At 43.9% G+C, this 21734-nt stretch overlaps 1 protein-coding gene across 1 annotated transcript in view; it reads left to right on the forward strand.

Annotated features, from left to right (window-relative positions):
• Positions 1-21734, forward strand: part of LOC146339376 (1-phosphatidylinositol 4,5-bisphosphate phosphodiesterase zeta-1-like) — a 75221-nt gene that overhangs the window by 22534 nt on the left and 30953 nt on the right. The window contains exons 4-7 of the mRNA XM_084809217.1: positions 2541-2742; positions 5727-5871; positions 8711-8863; positions 17996-18217. Coding sequence (XP_084665343.1) covers positions 2541-2742; positions 5727-5871; positions 8711-8863; positions 17996-18217 — 722 coding nt within the window. The remainder of the gene's footprint in view (positions 1-2540; positions 2743-5726; positions 5872-8710; positions 8864-17995; positions 18218-21734) is intronic.

Genomic DNA, 21734 nt, shown 5'->3' on the forward strand with positions numbered 1-21734 from the left:
TGGCCGGCCCCCAAATAATTTTATCTGGTGCCTGTACCAAATTTGAATAAGTATGGTGATGTGTTTGTCTGCTGTTTTCCTTGTAAGGGATTTTTTTTTTAATCAAGTTGTACCAAAAAAAGAAGAGATTTTCCACACTTAACATTACATCTCTTTTGGAGTTTGTCTGTCAGGTTATGTCTGAGTACCTGGGGTTCCTAACTGTTATTTCTGATGCATTGCATTGTATTTTAATGTAGTGATTTAGCATTTACTGTTTCTTAAAGCTTGTAAGCAAGCACCTTTGAGTACATGTTTATGTAGAAAAGCAGGGCATAAATTATATAAATAATGTTTCGCCTTACACCCCAGTCTTTGTAGTGGTGACAACTCCAGGGGTGCAAGGATTTACCCACTACTCATTTCCTTTGAATGAGGTGACTGGAGGCTTGTATTTTGCAGTACTTGGTTTATGTACAAATCTACAAGTCGAGAATAGGTGGAGATTCACAGCATTAACTTCCAAACAGCTACTGCTCCCCATCAGAATTTGGGGGTGGGTTGCACCCTAAAGATGCTTCCTGAGTCCAAGGTGATCTCTCTAACCCCAGCCTGATCTTGTATGGGTCCCTCCCAGAGCTGCAACTATATGCTTGATTCTATTGTTCTCATAGACCTCTGGATTAACCCATTCCTTAAGGAGAGAAGGTAAGCCCTCTTCCAGAATAGTCCTTGGCTATTGCCGAGGACAGCCATATCTCAGATAATTTCCATAATAGTAGGGAATCTGCCAAGCTAATCTTGTTCATCTGGTTTGACTCAAGTCTAGCAGTCTGTTTTTTACAACCACAGGGTTGGGGTGGGGGGAGATAATTCAGACTAACTCCAATTCCATTACAATGAACTCTGAAGTCCTTATTGCTAGAGGGCACCAACTTTATTATGGAGCTTTACTATTTGTGAGGGTGTCTGTTTGTGCAACAAGATACATTTCTGGCTCAAAAACCACTGTCTGGAGAATAAAGTGGTCCATGACAATGCAGAGGTTGGCCATCTGTGCCCTAACTGATTTATTAGGGCTTTTTTTTTCCTTTTCTTTTTGGCAGGAAATAACCCTCCTCATCTGTTGCAGGAAGTAGATAGATAAAGTGATGGGTGTATAGATACACAGCTTGAGTTTATTCAGTTTATGAGATTTCTATCCCGCACTACTGTATTTAGGCTCAGATGGTTTACAATAAACAAAGCTAAAAACAAGGAATATTTTTACACAATAGTAACACTCAGAAAAGCAGGAGCAGAAAACAATTAAAAAAAAACCTGGTAAAATCGTAAGAGGCAGTTAAAAGAGGCTTGTATTATTAAATTCGAAGGAGAACAAGGCAGACATTGCCTGGTGCTGCAATTGTACAGTTTCATTGCCATCACTGAGAAGGCCCTAAGTCTGGTCATCACCTGCTTAAGGGAAATAAGAAGAACCCTGCTGGATCATACCAAAGGCTTCTCTCATTCAGTATCTTGTTTCCCACAGTAGCCAATCCTTCTGGAAAACAAACTGTCAGGGCAATAGCTGAGGGCAATAGCTCTATTAATATGATTTCATTGCTAACAAGGTTGTTTTCAGAGAACATATGGCAGTGGGTTTTTTATTTTATATATATATATATATATATATACACACACACACACACACATACACACACACACACACGTGTGTGTGTATATTCTAAATGCATGCACAGTCAACCCCAATTAACAATCTGGCTAGTGTATTCCGGTTCAGTTTGAACTGCTGAACACTGCAAAGGCAGCCCCATGTACAACATGTTACAGTAGTCTAGCCTGGATAACCATGGCTGGACAAGGGATGCAGCTGGTGCACCAGCCAACATGTGTGAAAGGCGTAACTCAGCTACTGAGTTGAGATAAACATTGGATGATACTGTGAGTGGACTAAATTACCTTATATTATTCCTTTTCAGATTGCTTACTAATTGCAAATATTATTATTAATAATAATAAACAAATTCAAGCCTTCATGTGTGATCAGACATACACATGCTCAACACAACATTAATTAATATATTTAGGGAGCAATCCTATGGCTGCTAGACAGCGGCTAGATGGCCATAGGATATGTTGTTTTCCAGGAACCGACCTCCCCCCAATTCTGTGCTGCCTCGGCGGCAGTGCTGAACAGCCCCATCCTCCATACTTGCAAAAGGAGCGCGGAGCAGCCGGGAAGGTGTGGCTGGAGGCATTCTCGGGCGGTGAGAGTGTAACTGCCTGCACGACACATCCTATGTGTTGTAAAGCAACCTCCTTCCCCGCTCCATCCTCCCGTGGCTAGAGAGCCGCAATCGGCTGTCTAGCTGAAAAAGCAGGGCAGGAAAAGCGCAGAGGGAACAATCCCCTCCATGCTTCTCCTGCTCTGCTTTGGGTAGGTGGTCACCTATCTAGATAGGATTGCTCCCTTAGTCTGGAATATTTTCTAATTTTGGTTTATTCTGTATGTAACCATGCAAGAGATGTACATGTTTCTGTAATGTTCTGGCTTTCAGCAAAGAGAAATAAAGAGATGACATTTGAAGGATTTCTAAGATACATGACTTCTGAGGACTGCACAGTATTTAAAATTGAGCACAGAAGTGTTTACCAGGATATGACCCATCCACTAAATGAATACTATATTTCATCCTCGCACAACACCTACCTTATCTCTGATCAGCTAATAGGGCCAAGTCACCTGTGGGGCTATGCAAGGTATTTGCATCCATTTTAAATAAATACATTATTAAATAGAATAAGTTAGTAAAGCAGCTTCTCCTGTGTCCCAGCATTCTATTTACAAAAGCATAGCGATTTAAGAGAAAAGTATGATCCGCTGAAAAACACAAACAGAAAACAAACTCGGATGCAAACTATTATGACAGAAAAAATAATTTGAGTTTGCAACCTGGGTTTTGATCTGAAGGGAAGGATATACATTTCTAAAGCAAATAATAATAAATGTTGGTTTCTTATCAGTTCAGTAACTGATTCATCCATCCATAGAGAGTGCCCAAGCAAACTGCTTTATTTTATTTTGTAGGTAACCATGACTGGACAAGGGATCGTGCTTGGGGATTTTTTATGCAAACTTGTGTTTTTATATCTTTCTATTTATATGGGCTGTCCAGATTTTGTAAGAACAGATCAAGTAACATTTTGATCAGTGACCTGCAGGCAGGCAGAGAGAGAGGAAACTTTAGTTCTTGCAGTTAAAGAAAAATAAATGTTTGCTACTCTATCGGACACCTGCTCTCAAGAACTGCAACTCCCAGAGTTCCAGAATTCCTGCTGGCATTTCTTTTGCAAAGGCAGCAGGCAGAGCTGTAAGGGCAGCCATCTGACAGCAGGAGAGAGGAAAAGCACCACGATGATCAGGGATATTGAGAGCCAGGAGTCAATGGGAGCCAGTACCGGTGATAGGATTTACAGGCCTAGAATGGATATCAGTAATTGAGTTAGGCTGCTGATCTCCCCAGAGTGCATAGAAGAACTGACAAAGTCAAGGTGCAATGAACATTATCTAAAGAGCATTTGTCACGTGTATAATGAATTCATGCATACCATACTGCCATATTGAGCTATAAATACACAACAGGTATCCAGAAATGTAAGGAAGTTAAATAAGGAAGGGGACCCAAAAGCAACTAAAAGACACCAATCAATCCTCCAGTTTTTCAAAACAGGCAAGCCCTTGTCAGTATTTCAAAATACAAAGCATCTGGCAAGAGAGTAGGAGCTGTGTTACAAGTTTGTACCAGGCCCAGAGAAATCACGTTTTCGCACTGCAGGTGCCTGTACAGGCCAACCAAATGTTGTGAAAAAGCCTAGTTCATGGGGCCAGGGCTTGCTTAATCAGGCACAAGGCCCTGAAAAATTCTCACTGGCCTTGAGGTTTATATCTCAGTATGCCATAGGGCCCACAGAAAAATATTAATACGATCTAACGCTTAGGCTAATGGAACCATACTAGGGCCTAAAATGACTAGACACACTTTCTCTCTCTCTCTCTGTTTGTGTAAAATGACTGCAGACTGTCTCCCACAGGCCATTTTCACGATGTGGGAATGGGCTTGCTTCGGGGACTAACACTGATGGTTACTTTGGGGACCATATATCCAGTTTGAATGCTAGGTCCCCACAGGGGTACCGGCAAGGTTTAGCAAGAGGGCAGCTAGTTGCAGGAAATCAGAACCCTAGTCAGCTCCCTGTGGAGTATCACTGCTGGATACAAGGTAGCTCAGAAAAGCAAGCTAGAGATGTTGCTTCAGCAATTGTCTGGAGCCAACAGTGAGTCTTAGTAGTTCTGCAGCCACGGGTTGTCTCTAGGTCTGCCCCTTTTGTTGTGATTTAAATTGGCCATGTCCTCTCTCTCGGATGTTTGCTCCTACAAGGCTGGAGAGCCTCCTATTACCCCTGGCTGTAGGGTGATAGCAGTGGGGTGCCCTCCTTCCCCGTGGAGTTTCTGAGAAGGAGGGCAGAGCTAGTTCCTCAGGCGAAGCAGATACCACCAGTGATAACTCCCAGGGCTTTTCTCCTTTGGGTGTCTCTGGCAAGGCAGATCTCTCCAGGGCTCTCTTTAGGAATGCCTTCTCCATCCTCTGTATCATCAGGGTCTGAGCCTATTATGTTGACACCACACCACCTCAAAATGGAAGTGGGGGACTGCAAGTTTGAACGTTTCCCCATATAACCCTGGCCCTCTTCAATGCCTGTGGAAAGCTACTTTGTCAGAGAGAAGAATTCTAATCTAACATTCTCCTTTATGTGCTTTTTTATATTTGTAGATATTTTATTTAAAAAAAAACCCCAAACATGGGTAATGTTCAAATATGAGATCCCTTACTGGAATTCTGAAGTAATACATTCCAGGGAAGGCTGTTGCACATGATTTTTCAGTATATATAGATCAGCTCTTAAGTCCCATTGAAGTAAGTGGGACTCCTTTCTCCGTAGTGTCTTTGGGGCAGGGATGTTAGTACGCTTGTCGCTTGAGTGGCCCCAGAATGACACTTTTCTCCTAACAAAGGCACATAGTTTACTGCAGTAAGGGCAATTTGCATGTATATATGGACTGAGTAGTCCTTCCCAAATTTATAGCTGATATAGAGGATATAATTGGGTAGCCCACTGCCCTTCTCTCGACAGGAAAAAAAAATGCTTACCTCAGATTTTTCCCCCTGAGGATTTTTATGACAGAACTAGTCAATTCAAAATAAATGTTCCAAAGTAATACAAAATATAATATACTTTATATCTGCCTCATCATGTTTGGATTTTATTACATTTTTTAGCATTATAGCAGGGCAACATAATGCTTTAGTTTTTTTCCAGGATTCATGATATCTTCAAATATCTTCAAAAAGAAAACTTGTAACATAGTCCTGTCATTTCAGAATGCACGTGGGAGTTGCATATGTGACTGTATCTGTGGATCTGAATTGCCTTCATGTGCGATTCTTGTCCGTGAGAGAAAAAATATATAGCCTAGCTTCCCTGGTATGTAAGCTGTGGATACAGATTTGAAGTGGGAGCAATCCTATACGCTACTTCCGCCACAGTACAGTTGCGTAAGAGGACTGTACCACATCAGTACCTTCATGTTTGGACTAGCTCTAATATGCTAACACATGCAGAATTTTGTGTTTAGTTTTTCAGTAGCTTCTCTCTCTCTCGCTCTCGCTCTCTCTCTTTTTAAGTGCTCTAATGAAAGGATGCCGCTGCTTGGAAATTGACTGCTGGGACGGACCAAGCAACGATCCTGTTGTTTATCATGGACATACATTGACGAGCAAAATTAGCTTTAAGACTGTCATCCAGGTGATCAACAAATATGCCTTTTTGGTAGGTACATGAATGACAAATGTGGTGGAGGAGGTTATAACAGGACATGATAACCAGGTAAGTTCTCCTTTAGAGGTCCTTCTCCAGGCGTCTTCGGAGGTTTGATGAGTGCTGACTGCGGGACAGGACCTTTCTGTGATGCTACCTAGTTGTGGAACTTTCCCCAGGGGTGTTTGCCTGGCACCAACTTTGTTGAGATGGTGGCACTAGGAAACATATCTGCCTAGGCTTTAACGCAGGGGTGAGGAACCTTAGGCCCAGGAGCCAAATCCAGCCCTATTGGGCCTCTGGGGTTCTGCAGATGGCCACGCCCCTTTCCTTGGCCCCATCCGCTTTCCCCCAACAACCATTCATTCAGTGGTTTCCTGTCTTTTATTCCCCCCCCCCTTCTAAAAGGTTGAAATACCTCTCCTAAGGCTTAGCTATTGGCAGTCATTGCTTTAAGCTACAACATGCTGGTATTTTTTTAATATATTTTTGGTCCTGTCCTTTTTGCCTTCAGCCCTGCCTTTGGCCCTGGCCACCATAGGAATGCAGCCCCCGAGAGCTTGTCTGAAATTGAATTCAGCACTCAGGCAGAAAGAGGTCTCCCACCATTGCTTTACCTGATTGATAGGAATGATTTTATTGCTGCTTCTGAATGTTTAATGAGTTTTATTTATATATGGTGTTCTCTTGCTATTTTATTGTGGTTTTTAAAAATCCTAAATGTGTTAATAATGTTTTCTATTGAATTTTAATTGGAAGCTGGTTTGGACATTTTTTAAAGTGACAAGCATATTAGAAATGTCATCAATAAATAAAATAAATCAACAGTGTCTTTCAGGCTTAGCTAAGAAAAAATAATGAAGATGAATGAATCATAGAATAGTAGGGTTGGAAGGGGCCTATAAGACCATCGAGTCCAGCCCCCTGCTCGGTGCAAGAGTCCAAGTCAAAGCATCCCTGACAGAATCTTACCAGTTGGAAAGGATGTTAAGATCATTTGGTCCAAGCTGGTCCACTGTGGAATCCATGGGCTGGATTCATAAAAATCCAAACTAATTTGGTTCTGTTGGAGATTTTTCCAACATCCCTAATCACATTGGGTGTGCCTAAAGTAGCTCTTTGGAGACCAGCCTATCACTAATGCTCATGCATTAGAGTGCTGTGATGGGGTTTGTATGGCATAAGACAGGGGTGTAGAACTGTTTTCTGGTGGGAGGCCAGATTGCCCCCATCAGGCCCACTGCAGACTGGATGACATCAGGGGATGTGGCCACACATAGGCAAGCCCCAATGCCCAGGCTGCCCCATGTCTCTGCTGCTATCTCTGATCTAAGATTGGAGATAGCAGTGGTGATAAGGAGCACTGGGGCTCGCTTGTGCATAGGAACAAGGGCTGCTCTCCTCATGTGTGGGTGAGTCCCAATACCCAGGCCACCCTGCATTCCCACTGCTGGTGCATGCTAGCCGGAGAATCCCTGATGTTCTCTCCGATGTTAGTTCAGAGATAGCAGTGGGGGAGGATGCTCTCCAAGGAGATTCTGCCAGGGGGCGGGGCTTGGAGCCGAAGCCCCACCCCCTGGAGATACCCCAAGAGACTATGCGGGCTGGATTGGAGTGCCCTATGGGCTAGAGGTTCTGCACCCCTGTTACACAGTATATACAAATGCCATGCCAGTGTGCAGCAGAAAAAAGACGAAAAGAGCTGCCATTTCTTTGAGACTGGTTGAGCATGCCGAGATAAATCAGCTGCTTCCATACTAGGAATTTATCCTGGAATAGCCATGATTTATTCACTAACCTCTTACAGGGCAGCCACACAATATTGTCATTGAGTCATTGCTTCCCCATGTTTTTCCTGTGCTGCTTCAACCTTTTTTCTTATCACAAAAAATCTGACTTTGGGGGAAACAGTGGAATGGCAATTAAGGGCATTTCTACACCAGCCAAAATCCTGCATTTAAAATAGGGCTTTCTGCTTCCATTTTAAATGCAGGATCACAACTGACTCCCTTTCCATGCACTTCCTTTCTCCCCTCCCCTTCCCCCCTCCTTCTCCCCCGTAGCTGAGTCTTTTATCTTTCACTGATCTCACTCCTCTTCTTGCTGCTTTAACTCTTTTGACAGAGGGAACTGAAGTGGAACACAACGGGGTAACTTGATAGCTCATTATCTGTGATCTATTTAAAAATGGAACAAAGGGCATTTAGTGCAGGAGATGGCTGGGATGATCACTGCGTCATGTAAAGAGCCCACAAACTGCTGCGAAGGAGCAATCTCAATAAAAGGATAAAAGCTCCATGTGAAGGAGCCTGTAATCTCCTGCCCATGTGGACAGGAATATGTAAAATTGAGGTTCCTCCTTGTGGGAAAAGTGGTCTATGAGGCATGGATGATGTGTTAGAGACACCCCACGTTTTTCCAAATAAGCTTGCTGTGTATTTCCTCCTGCACGGCCATTTTGTTCTCTCCCTTTTCCTCCATGTTCTCCCACTTGCATGGTGAAGCAGAGCTTGGAAAATTATGGCAAGCTACTGAGTTATTTGTGCTGTTTTCAAACCTCTCTAGATGAATACAAAAGGAAGCCCTTGCAATTGTGTGTGCACTCATGTGCTCCGTGTTTTTTAAAACAACAGCAACAAGAAAGTGTCTGTTTTGAAATGCATTTCCTCAACCTGAGCAGGTAGAAAATGCTGCTCAAAGCAGCAGTGTACAGTGAGGTACACTAGATGAGGTAAGCCCATCTAGATGTGTCTTTACTGTCAATGACAATGCAATATCCTTTATTCTAATTTTGCTGGGTTCTTATTTGCGTAAATAGGAATTACAAATAGCTTTTAAATTGTACTTCCAGGTCTCTGATTATCCTCTGGTACTGTCTTTGGAGAATCACTGCAGCCCTAAGCAGCAAGAAGTAATGGCAGATTATCTGACAGCTATCCTGGGTGACCAGTTGGTTCTATCAACAATTGATGATGCCATGCCAGTTGAGCTACCTTCCCCAGAGGTAACAAGTAATACGTTTGTCTCTTGTGAAATATAATATGGAAGAAATCATGGTTATTTCCAGGGGCTGTTCTCACGAACTATTTGCTGCAAATTGGGAGTGTTTGGAGGTTGTTGGCGGCAGATGACATCGTGGTAAAACTGAAGGCATCCCAGGCTTTGTGGTGGAAAATCCCTATTTTCTGAGACTACTTATACTCTGTTTTTTTCCCTTTAATTCAGGTTCTCCACACTGCTCATGCTGTGTGCTCCTATCCTCCGCAGCTACTTCGGCGTGATAGCTCTGCTCAGGGGTGTGTCAAGGGTTGTTTCCCCTGTCTGTATTTCCCCAGGGTGCCTGCCATTTCACAGCCGGGCACTCCGGAGTTCGAGTATCGATTTCTCCTCGCTTCACTTTGCTAGTCATTGCAGTTGCTTTTTATCTTCTTCACTACATCAGCCACCCTGCATTCCTAGGTGACCCCTGTTTAGGACCCCCCAATTTATTTATTTTTTTATAAACCAATCATGCATAGGGGTGTACGAAACCCCACTTACCAGGCTCCGCTGGGTTCTGCAGGGGGGAGGGGAGGCGATCCGGTCCTCCCCCTGGAATCCTCGACGGCACGGGGGAGGCGATCCGGTCCTCCCCCCTGGAATCCTGCCCGGCCAGCTCCGCTCTCTGGCCAGTCCACGGAGCCACTGGCCGGGCCAATCCGCAGCGGGGCCTCCATCCCCTATGTATATATTTACGTAGCCTTTCATGGCTAAAGCAGGGACTCAAATGGTGTCCCCTACGCCATTTGCATCCCTGCTTTAGCCGTGATAGGCTACGTAAATATTTATGTAGCCTATCATGGCTAAAGCAGGGACACAAATGGCGGCCGCTACAACGGCCGTCATTTGCGGCCGCAGCAGCCTGGAAGACAACCTGGAGCTGCCGCCGGAGCCTCCGGAGCCTCCGGAGCCGCCGCCAGGTAGGTCCGTTCTGGGGATTTCGGGGAGGGTAGTCCGTTCTGCCACGGACTCCGGGGGGACGGATTCTAAAGAATCTGGCCTCGCTGGAGTCCATGGCAGAATTCTCCAACATCCCTAATCATGCATTTGGCCAGGCTCAGCCAGCATGAAGCGTTAACTACTGCTTCTTTTAGTTGTGGGAACCTGCAATTAGCTGAGCCTGGCTATAGGGAAAGCAAACCAGAGCAACCCTGCCCGCCTTCTGTGCATGTTTACTTGGAAGTAAGAAATAAATCTTGCTCCCCTGCAGTGAATCTTTAACAGATCTCAATGTATATGGAGCCATAGAAAATTGTTAAAGTGTTTAAAGGGTTAAAGTTACTTTACTAACTTTCTCTAAAGTGCTCTTTCACTTCTTGGTGAAATCGCTATCTTGATGCCATGCTTCTTTGAGGCTCTGTGATGTTCTGTAGTTTCTCTGTTGTTATGTAAAGTTGCAGTAGTGATCATTCGAGATCATGGAGCTTCTCATCTCACTGAGCAGGGAGAAGGAAAAAGGGGGGTAGTAAGGGGGATTGGAAGCAATATTCTCTGGCAGAGTGCTGGAATGGGGCACCATGGGGTGAAATTGAGAGGCTGGGCTGCTTCTGGGGGAAGCCTTAAGATGGGAAGCCTTTTGCCTTTCAAGGCAAAAGTGCACATATTGGGGAAAACGGAGGGGGGAGATAATATAGTAGCAGAAAGGAGCCTTCAGAATTGTGAATTAGTTGCTCTCCATTCATAATAACATAGTAGCAGGGGAGAGGTGGGTGGGGGCAAACAAGCCTCTCTCATTGGTTGAGCAGCCCCTGGTAGTCTGATGACATTCAGTTCTACTCCTCCCACCCCACCTGGAAGTATATTCCTTTCAAGCACTGTGTGACCCCGAAAACTGGATTTTAACAGTGCTGTACACTCAGCTTTTCTTGCTTCATGTGTCCCTGATGGACCAAAGCGGATTCCATGAAAATCCTAGGGATGTTAGAGAATTCCTCCACGGTGTCAGGGTGGACACTGAGCCCATAGAATCCCAGAGTAGTTCTGATTCTGAGGAAGAGCAGTCGCTCCTGGGAGAGGAGCGCGCTCCTCTTTCCCAGGACCAACAGCTGACGGAGATTCCTCCCACCAGCATTCCTAGTTTAGTTAGCAGTCCAGGGAGTGACCAAGCACAGATAGCAGACTTGGTGGATGCGTGACGCAGACGCAGAGAGCGGCGCCAGATGGAGGGCGCGGAAAGGAGGTGAAGTGCCAGGTTGGCGCGCAAACAACGGCTGCGCCCAGAGGCTCCAAGGGAAAAGGGGAGGGACTCTCCCTAGTCCTTAAGTTCAGGGGTCTGCCAGTAATTCCCTTTCAAACGGGGACCAACTGTTCCAACTTAGGGCATAGGTACTGTGCTGCTCAGATCTAGTTGCAAAAGGTATAGTTGTTAAGTTGTAAAAGAAGAATAAAGCTTTGAAAGGAATCCCTTTGTCTGTGTCTGGACTTAGCTACTGGATTAGACTGAGAGAGCCCTCCAAGGAGCCCTTGACACACGGACACCAATGAGGCCGGATTCTTTAGAATCCGCTCCCCCGGAGTCCGTGGAGGAATGGAGCACTCCCCACCACCACCTCGCAAAATTTTCCTGGGACAGACCCTACCTGGTGTTGGCTGGTCCGGTCCGTCCGTAAGTATAAAAACTATTTACGTAGCCTATCACAGCAAAGAGCAGGGACGCAAATAGCATCCGCTATGCCATTTGCATTGCTACTCTTTGCTGTGATAGGCTACGTAAATATATACGTAGCCTATCATGGCTAACGCAGGGATACAAATGGCAGCTGCTATGCCATTTGCGTCCCTGCGTTAGCCATGATAGGCTACGTATATATTTACGTAGCCTATCACAAAAAGAGCAGGGACGCAAATGGCCTAGCGGGTCCCATTTGCATCCCTGCTCTTTGCCGTGATAGGTCACGTAAACATATACGTAGCCTATCATGGCTAACACAGGGAAGCAAATGGCGCCTGCTACGCCAGACGCCATTTGCGGCCGCAGCCCAGCAGTGGATGGAAGTCTGGCTGCGGGCAGGCCCGGCCAGCAGCTCTGAGGACTTGCCGTGGAGTGGAGCTGGCCAGGGAGGATTCCGGGGGGAGGGATGGATCGCCTCCCCCCCGCAGCTGACACCCCCATCCGGAACGGAGTAAGTAATCCGCCCATCCCTAGAAAATCCAGGTAATATTCCAATGTGCTTCTCATTCTGTTCTTGTGAAGATCCCCGCCTGAGAAGTTTCTGATTCCCCTCCCCCTTAAAATATCTCTATCCTTTAGTTGATAAAACAGAGTTAATTACATTGGATTTGGGAATGCATTCTTTTTGATTTAGTTCTATAAACAAATGGAAAGTAACCAATATGCTCCTATTAATAGGAAAATTTATGTGTCAAAAGTTTGAAACATAGCGAGGAAACATACCAGTCTCAGGTTCTTGAATCTTCCAGTATGTATAGTCATGATTTATCATTACCCCAAGGCTAAAAACACAGAAAAACCTTATATTTATTTGTTACACAACTTTAGTCTTGTTGCTGTTAGAAAAAAAACAAACCCTGCAAGACATCAGAAAAATACTTGTGTGGAAAGCACGCATTTCTGAAATCCTTAAAAGCTTCCCAAGATTTCACAAAAAAAGAAAGGGAATAGCATGGAGTGTTTGCCAGATAAGGCTACTGTACTTTCCGTACTTTCTTCATTTGATAATCATAGCTTGCCTTGATAGCTGCTTTGGTCCAAGCTGTTCTGATCCAGGGTGTAAGTAAACACCCGTTCACACATTGCCATTGCACCAGATGATTCCTGCTTCCCTATGATTGTCTCAAGTAGTAATATTGGAAGAACTAGGAGGGAGTAACAAATGGGTGAGAAGGACCTACATGTTTGCCCCTATCCATGTTGTTCCAGTTCCCAAACATTATTGTGGTGGTGCTGGAGGAAGCAAAGACACAGGGAAGTAGTAATGTATGAATGGGTCCAAACCCTTGTGAATTTCAAATGTGTTTACTGGAATAGTTTTGTAGGGTGCAACCCTACTGAGGTAGTTGGCAGCCGAAGTCGGAGGCTGCCAAGTATCCAATGCAGGCCAGGCAGAGCACTGAGGTGATCCTCGCCTCTGTGTTCCTGCTGCCCTGCATTTTTGGCTAGATGGCTGAATTTGCCTGTCTAGCCACAGCTTCAGGGAGGGGAGGAAAGGAGGCTGCACAGCACATAGGAAGCTGCGGAATGCAGCTTTTGTGGTCTTCTCTTCTTTCCGCCCCCAGGACCGCCTGTCCCCCAGTGTGGAGACATAGCTGGCGCAGAGAGAACTGCGCCGGCTAAGAGGGGTAGGGGAGGGGGCAGGGAGCGCAGTTTTTGGGAACCAAATTTGGAGCCCTGGCTCCAACCTTGATTCCCAGAAACTGAAAAATCCGATGGCCCTATAGACAGTGTCTAGTTACCATAGGATTGCTCACTCCCAATCCCATCTTTCAATGAATACATTTATTTATAGTATATATTTGAACAAATATGCTTCAACCTAAAACTGTAGCAAGCATCAGACTGGTTTTCTTTTTTCAACAGTGCCCCGCTACCAGTACTTAGGGTAGCCAGGTGTCCTAGTTTACAGAGGATAGTCCTGTATTTTAAGAGCTATTAGAGGACAGTCCTTTATTTGAAGGCATCCTCTAATTGAAGAGCTGTCCAGTCCAAGGCAGTTTAAAGTCAAAGAACCATAAGGAGTGACAGCAGGCAGGGCCTTGAAGTTGCCCATCAACCGTTAGTACTTAGACAGCAGACTCAGCAGGCATATACAGTACATCACCTGGTCCCAGTCTTCCCCACTCTGGTGAGATAATTGTATTTCTATTTCTATTATAATTATTATTTCTAAATGTGCATATATACATAAAAATTAGCAACTTTGTCTCTTCTTTCACCCTCTTTGGAGGGTGATGGATTTCCTCTTTTTTGATGGTTCAGAAGTGGCCACGCTACCAGTAGTGTATTCCATGGCCCTTTTCTGCCATTCCTCTGGTATAGCCCAAATATTTTGTACATATAAATGTTTGTGAGATGTTCTAGGTTTCAAGACTCTCCCGACAACTTATATCAGTCATTCTATGGCAGCAGCAGCAGCACATTTCCTAGGCCTCATGTTTGCCCATATTCATGTGGAGAAAGCAACATGTTGTAAATTGGACATATGTAAGTCTCTTGTTACACACAATTGTCATGATTTCTCTAGCTGAAGAGCCATTTTTGAAGCCATCACAATCCTAAGAATAGCAACCATCACAGGTAATTGGGTACACATATATTTCTGGTACACATGCTATTTACTTCAAGCAGTGCTTGATCACATGAATGTCTGAGAACATCCACAACACACCACTGGATATGTGAACTAGCCCTACAACTTGCTGCACCATTTATGCATTTGCTTTGAATGTGATGTACCATCCAATCACAAAGCATTCTGTTGCTGCTCACAGAGATTGTAGGCTTGCCTGATAAATGTTTTCACTTGGGAAAGCTTGTTTCCTGCATTTTCTTATATGAAAGCCTATGGGCCAAAAGCTACTGTCAGCGTTTGCGCCTGGAAATACAGGTAAATCTAAATCAGACTTATCAGATCTGAACAATGGAATATTTCACATCTTTAACCAAATTTGGCTTGCACGAAGTATGAAATAAGGAGAAAATAGGCATGGAGAAAAGAGCACACTTGTGTTTCCACAGCACAGAAGAAGTAGAAAGATAAGATAGGGGGTATCTATTCTAATTTTACAATGACTGGAATTTTCCCTGCAAGTCCTCATACATAGTGAATCAATTTACAGCACATCTTTTGAGTTCTACAGTGCATTTAAAGTTCTGTAATTCCCTTCTCACCTGAACTTGAAACTTGAACAGTACATGCAAGATGGCATTATTTCCCAAGAGCTCTGCTTTATATCTGTAACTCTCTACTGATCCATTATGTTCCCTTTTTGCAATTAAAAACAGTGCTGCTGAGCATCTGTATGATTAAATTCTCTCCATAAAAACTCTTACATAGTACTCCTGTGTAGATTTTAATGATACACAGTAGCTGAAAGAGATGTCTTTAACCAATTTCTTCTCTAAAAAAAATTAACACAATGGACAGACCTGCATGTTTAAACTCTTGTGTTGACATATAGAAAACCTTGGTTGACTTAACTGACTCTGGATTGCACTAACATAGTCCTGCATATGCCTGAATTACTAAATGATATCAGTGAACAAGAAATCTTGCTCAATCTAAATCTGAAATATATTTTGGGAGATTCTCCCAAACCAGGAATGTTGCAAAATATAGATGGGCTGTTGATAAACTGGAAAAATTTTTCAAATTTAAGGGCCACTCCAGGGCCACACTAACACAGAGTTAGCTTTGATCATGTCTTTTGCCATCAGTGGGTTGAGCCCAGCTAATGCTGTCTTGAATTATAACCCAGGTGACATAACACCTACCCCTTGCATTATGTGGACAGAAGTGACACATCATCTAATCCAGATGTAGGAATTTTTTTTAGTCCTGTCATTGTGGTCAACATCAGAAACGCTTAGCATACACAGGTTCTGCTTCAGGTGAGTCCTACAAACCTCACCTCACAGGCAAATCCTGTTCTGTGGTTCGCTGCTTATTCTAGGATGTGAACAGCATTGCTGCTGAGCCAAAAACACACACAGAACCAGTTGCAAGCTAATAAATACAAGACAGTCATAGAGAGAAAAGGTACCATGGTTCTAGTTTACAGAATATTTTTGTTGTTGTTGTTCAGTCATTCAGCCATGTCCGACTCTTCGTGACCCCATGGACCATAGCGCTCCAGGCCTTCCTGTCCTGCGCTCTCTCCTGGAGTGTGCTCAAGTCCATATTCATTGCATCAGTGATGCTATTTAGCCATCTCATCCTCTGCCGTCCCCTTCTCCTTTTGCCTTCAGTCTTTCCCAGCATCAGGGTCTTTTCCAGAGAGTTTTCTCTTCGCATTAGGTGGCCAAAATATTTGAGCTTCAGCTTCAGTGTCTGTCCTTCCAATTTACAGAATATAGAGCAAACCAAACTTATTAACGTGAGATGAAACCGTGACTAGGGATGTATGGATTTTGTTAAATCCATTTGATCTGTTTTGTGGATTGGCAGGTGTCTTTCATTCCATCATCTACTCATTGACAGAGTCAGATTTTTCTCAATTTCCCGAACTTTCACTCATGTTGGAAAGTATGCATTTGCACAAATGTGCACTCCTGAAAACGCACATTTGTGCAAATCCCCCCAAATCCACATTATCATGCTTTAGCTTATGGGGGGAAATGAGCATTTTCAGTTGGTGTTTTGTAAATGTTTTGTATTTTTGTACAACTAAATTTGCCTACAGTTCCAGAAAGGAAAAAACTGGTCCACAAGTTTGCAGAATCTGAATGACTCAGAAAAATCTGGTTTGCTGTGGAATACGCAAGTCAGATTCATAGAAATTTGAGCTCATTTGACTGTATTGCAGATTTCTCTGACATCCCTAACCATGACACACAAAGCTTACCAGAACACAGCTCTCATATATTACCCATTACAGCTTTCTGCTAGCAAGTGACCGCCTGGCAGCTGTGACCCCACCCTTCCCCTTTCATGTCTTATTATACTTCCCCCCCAAAATCTAAGCTTGGGTATGTTGTCCATTTAAATCACTGATTGGCCCCTATACCTCTGTCCTCAACTGTTCATACCTCCTCCAAGTCACTTATTTATCCCCCTTCCTCCTAGTAACTGTTGTACATTTTACAGAAAACCCCCACTTTCTAATCATTTATTATATTGTAGTTTTGTCCAAACACCCTCTGTCTCTGTACGTTCCTGAGTTCCTCTTTTGTAACTTTCCAGACCACTTTGCAGGAAAGCTAACCTAAGCATCCCTGTTGTTATGTTGCACTGTGGGCCTTTATTTGCAGGCCTTTATTCTCTCTGACCTATGCCCAGCCAATTCCATGCTACCATCCCACAAGCAATATATATGTATGGGTAGCATATGCACGTACACAGGTTTAAATACCTTTAGAGTCTTACACAGAGAGCCATGGAGCAGCGTCCATAAAGAAGACATTGCCCTATGACAGGGTTGGGATATATGATGATAATGATACTGTCAATGTTCCTGGCACTTTACAGAGTAATGTAAGCAACAGTAACAAAGCATGAATGTGAGGCAACACAGGTGCAAGTTCTTCCGGATCAATATGGGATTATGAATGCATTACCCCAGTGCATGCGCTCTCTCTCTCTCTCTCTCTCTCGAGCAGCAGACATCTGCACAACTAGTAAAGCAGATCCATGCATGGAAAAATTTCCACATGTGGATTTATTTCACTGAATTGAAGCAAAACTATGAATACAAGAAATACCTGTTTTAATAAGGGACATCACTCCATCCTAATATAGAAAACCCAGCCTGGTTGAAACTCATTATCAGTTTCTGGATCTGGTTAGTGTAAGTAGTGTTCTAAAAAGAACTCTGTCCTGGCAGAGACAGATATATTAAAGAACTCTTCTTCCAAGTATTTTGGGAGGGGACAGGATGATCATGTGCTGTGTACTGATTTCGTCTTATTTATTTATTTATTAGCAATATTTATGTACTGCTCCTCATTTGAAACAAATCCCAAAGCAGTTTATGAAGGGATACAAACAGCCACCCCTATACTTACATAATCACACAATAGTATCATGAGGTTGGTTTAAAGATAGCTTATGGCTGGGGGAAAGCTGAAGTAAACAGATACAATTTCAATTAATGCCTAAAGCACACCAGTATCGAGGCCTGATGTACCTCAGAAGGGAGACCATTTCACAGGGTGGGAACCACTGCAGAGAAGGCCCGTCTCTGTGTTGTCCCCAAACAGAAATCTGTGGGCCACGGCATGGACAACAAGGGTTCCCCTGAAGATTGTAATGGCCTGGGAGGCTGGTATAGGGGGAGATGTCCCTTGAGATAACCTGGTCCTGAGTTGTGTAGGGCTTTATGTACTAGTGCAAATTCTAATGAATGCTGCCCTTGAGATCATTTTCCATGTTTTGGTTTATGTGTTTTTATATATTTAATACCAATTAGTTTCTGTTCACAGATACTGAAATTCAAAATACTGGTAAAAAATAAGAAAATTGGAACACTTGAAGAAACGCTTGCAAGAAAGGGTACGGACAGCCATGGTCAGATGGGCGAATTTGAAGAGGAGGGTACAAGTGATGAGGAGTCAGATGATGATCCTTCTCACCCGAAGCAACCCCTGCTTAAGAAGAGACGAGCACGCTGGAAACGTTCAGCTCCACCTCGGAAAAAACAAAAAGTACGATTATGTGAAATCAAGATTTTGAGCTTCCAAGGATCTTCCTTAATTGAAGAATGTACCTTTGCAGAAGATCTTTCTGATACTCAAGGATTAGAAAGGTTCTTCCTCAAAGGAAGATTGTTCACTTCTCAAAGATGATTTATATGATGTGACCCATTAACAAAATCAAACATCAGTGTTCACCTCAAGCATGTGTGCTATTTCTCACACATTAACAAGTTATCCATAGCTTATGTGACTCTTAGGACCATAGGCAGAGGTGTATGGAGAATATGTCCTGAAGGCTCAGAAAATGAGGACCAGTTTATACAATGTCAAGCGGTAAAGCTGTTGTACCACTATGTGATGCAGATGGAACACAGTTTAAAAACCTTCTGCTTCTTGGCCTATATCAGGATAGACTGACCAATTTTCCCTCTTTCATCTTTTTCAGTACTTTTAAAAGTCAACATATAACAATGTTGATATCTAATATTTATAAAGTCCTTTAAAATGTGCTACTAGGTATTTTACAGTCTCGTCTTTAGACTGAATGTCACATAACTCATTCTCCAATATATTTTTAAAAAAATCTATCCATCATCTACAGGGTGTCCTCTGAATTATGTTTACGTTTGTCAGCATCCTTGAACTGTGGTGCCCAATTCAAACTATAGCCCAGAATTTATTAGTGCTGAGCAGAGCAGTAATGTTACTTCCTGAATCTTAGAGCCAGCTAGCATATTGATACCAGCTGAAATGGTGCCAGCCTTTTTGGGGTGCAGGGGATAGAGTGGTTTCGACCAGGGAAACTTGAATTCAAATTGTTCCTGAGCCCTGGAGATCCTTGAGTGCCATTATCCCAGCCTAACCTTCTGTCCTGTTTCAGGGTGGAGCCCACAGGGGCATTCTGGCCAGGCATAACAAGGATTCAGGTCACCTAGCTATCCACAGATAGCACACTGTGGAGCTGGGTGGACAAGCGAGACAGACCCACCGGCAGGGAGTTTTGTGCCAAACCAAGAGCTTTTAAGTTGTCCTGGAGTGAGAGATGTGTGTGAAGCTGTGCTGGGTGGAATATTCAGCCCAGCTTTTTTCATCATATTCAGGGTGGGAAAGAGGCAAGAACCCTCCCCAACGATCTGGGGGAATTTTTGCACGGGGTACAGATGTGAAGGCTTGGGGGGAAAAAAACAAGAAAAAAATGCTGGAAAATTAGGGGGGAAACCTTTTCCCGCCAAATATTCCCCAAATCCTTGGAAAAGAAATGCTCCCCCTCTCCAGATCTTTCTGTTCCACACCCCCTTTTCTGTTTTTTTCCAAGCCTTCCCATTGCTTACTTTTTACTTACTTTTCAACAATGTGGTGAGGGTGGTCTCCTTTTCTTTTTAAAGCTGTCACCAAAGCTAAGCTGCTGCTCATATCAGCGGCTTATCTTGGTTTTCACTTCAAAAACAACACCAGCAAAAAAGAGAACACCCCCCTTACATTCTGTCACACAGTTATGAACTGGGAGGCAGTGGTGCCTCCTGCTGACCCCTGGCCTTGGCAGCGAGGCCGATGATAGTCCTTCTGGGCTGCAGGTGGTTCTGGGGAGGAGTCAGAGGAGCAGAGCTACCTCCCGAGGAGTGGAGAATGGCAGCCTCACTGTCCCCTGGGGCTCTTCCTCCATAAAAGTCTTTGACAGGACTGCCATTTAGCGGCACCTATTGTGGTAGTCCGGAAACCCAATCCTCTCTATCCTCAGAGACTTTGGAGTCCAATGGGGTCAGGATTCTGGGCTATGACAACTATCTCACAGTGTACTTTTTTGAATAAAATGGGAGAACCCCGTGCATACTACCCTGAGCCTGAGATATTTGGAGGAAAGGAACGATACAAAATGTGATTTAAAATAATTTGTTGAATCACATTCCATATGTTATCCACTGTAGCCCCTGATTCTTTCCATAAAGTGCTGGTGTCTGGCAAGTTATCTTCCACCTAATAAATTTGTACTTTCTTCTTCCTTCCTGTGTGTAAGACATTTCAGTTGTCTCAGCTGTATTTATTTTAATACTGTCTACCCAGCTCTCCATTGGAGCTTCCCAATGTTTACACAGAAATTTCCTTTTCATAGAATTGAGAAATAACATATTGTGGTTTTAATGCTTTAATATTTTATATTGTTTTATCCTGCACTTTTTGTTTTTAATTGTTGTGAACTGCCCAGAGAGCTTCAGCTGTTGGGCGGTTTAGAAATGAAATAAATAAATAAATACATTAATAAAATAATAATGAACATGTGCCAGGTTCTGAAACTTGACCAACGTGTTTAGGATTTTTCTTGTTCGCAGACATGAGAGCTGGAAAGTTATTTTCAGGTAATACACTACTCCAGCTTTTCTAATATGCTCTATGTGGCGGGAGAGGAAGCAGCAGTCAGGAACCCTCCATCATGTCTGGATACAGCTCCAGCTAAGAGCCCCCTCTCCTTTCTGCTACCAGTTGCCATTGCTGAGGCTGTCTGAGGCAGAAGCAACAGCAGCCCCGCTGTAGTACTTAGATCCAGCTCCATGACCACCTGAAAGTTTTAACCAAGGATCTAGAGCCCGAGTTTGCTTTTTTCCTCTTCCCTCTCAATCTCTTTTCTTTTTGTGTCATGTATTTTAGATTTTGATCTAAAAGCCTGCATTTTTTATCTTTGTAAGCTTTTCTGGGAGACTTTTTTGACTGAAGAGAAGGGTAAAAAAAAATGCTATAAATAAATAAATAATACATTATTTCAGTAGTTCTAACAACCTTGTAAGGTTGGCCAGCATAATTTCCATATTACTGATGGGGAGACAGAGAGAGGCTAAGAGACAGTGCTTGCCTAAGGCCACGGAGGGAGCAATCCTATGGCTGCTAGTCAGCGGCTAGACGGCCATAGGAATAGGATATGTCGGTTTCCGGGAACTGACCTCGGAGCCTGTGCTCCGAGGTCGGTTCCCAGAGCACTGACCTCCCCCGCCACTGCACTGCCTCTCAGGCAGCTTGGAATGGCCCCGTGCGCTCCACGCTTGGAAGAGGAGCGCAGAGCGGTGAAAACAGGACATTCTGGGGCGGGGAAGGCATAAAAGCCGGAATGACACATCCTATGTGTCTTCCGGCAGCCACCTCCCCCGCTCTGCCTTCTTGCAGCTAGACAGCCAAAATCAGCTGTCTAACCACAAGTGCAGGGCGGCTGAAGTGTGGAGGAGATGATCCTCTCCGTGCTTCTCCTTCCCTGCATTGGATAGGCGGTCACCTCCGAGTTCAGAGGCGGCCACCTATCCCCACAGGATTGCGTCCTCAATCAAATAACTGAGCTGAAATTTGAACTGGGATTTTCTAGCTCACAGTTGATGCCCTTAACCACTATGCTACTCTATGCTGAGATGTATTTGTGCATTTGGCATTAAACTACTATATTCCACATTGGGTAGTTTGACCATGAAGTATTACTGTGAAGGGATGCAGACCTCTTTATACAGATACTGAGAGTCAGAGTGGTGTAGTGGTTGGAGAGTCAGAC

The sequence above is a fragment of the Heloderma suspectum genome, chromosome 7 (assembly GCF_057233095.1).
Source record: "Heloderma suspectum isolate Gila_16-S chromosome 7, 16-S_ref, whole genome shotgun sequence".
Classification (NCBI taxonomy): Eukaryota; Metazoa; Chordata; class Lepidosauria; order Squamata; family Helodermatidae; genus Heloderma; species Heloderma suspectum.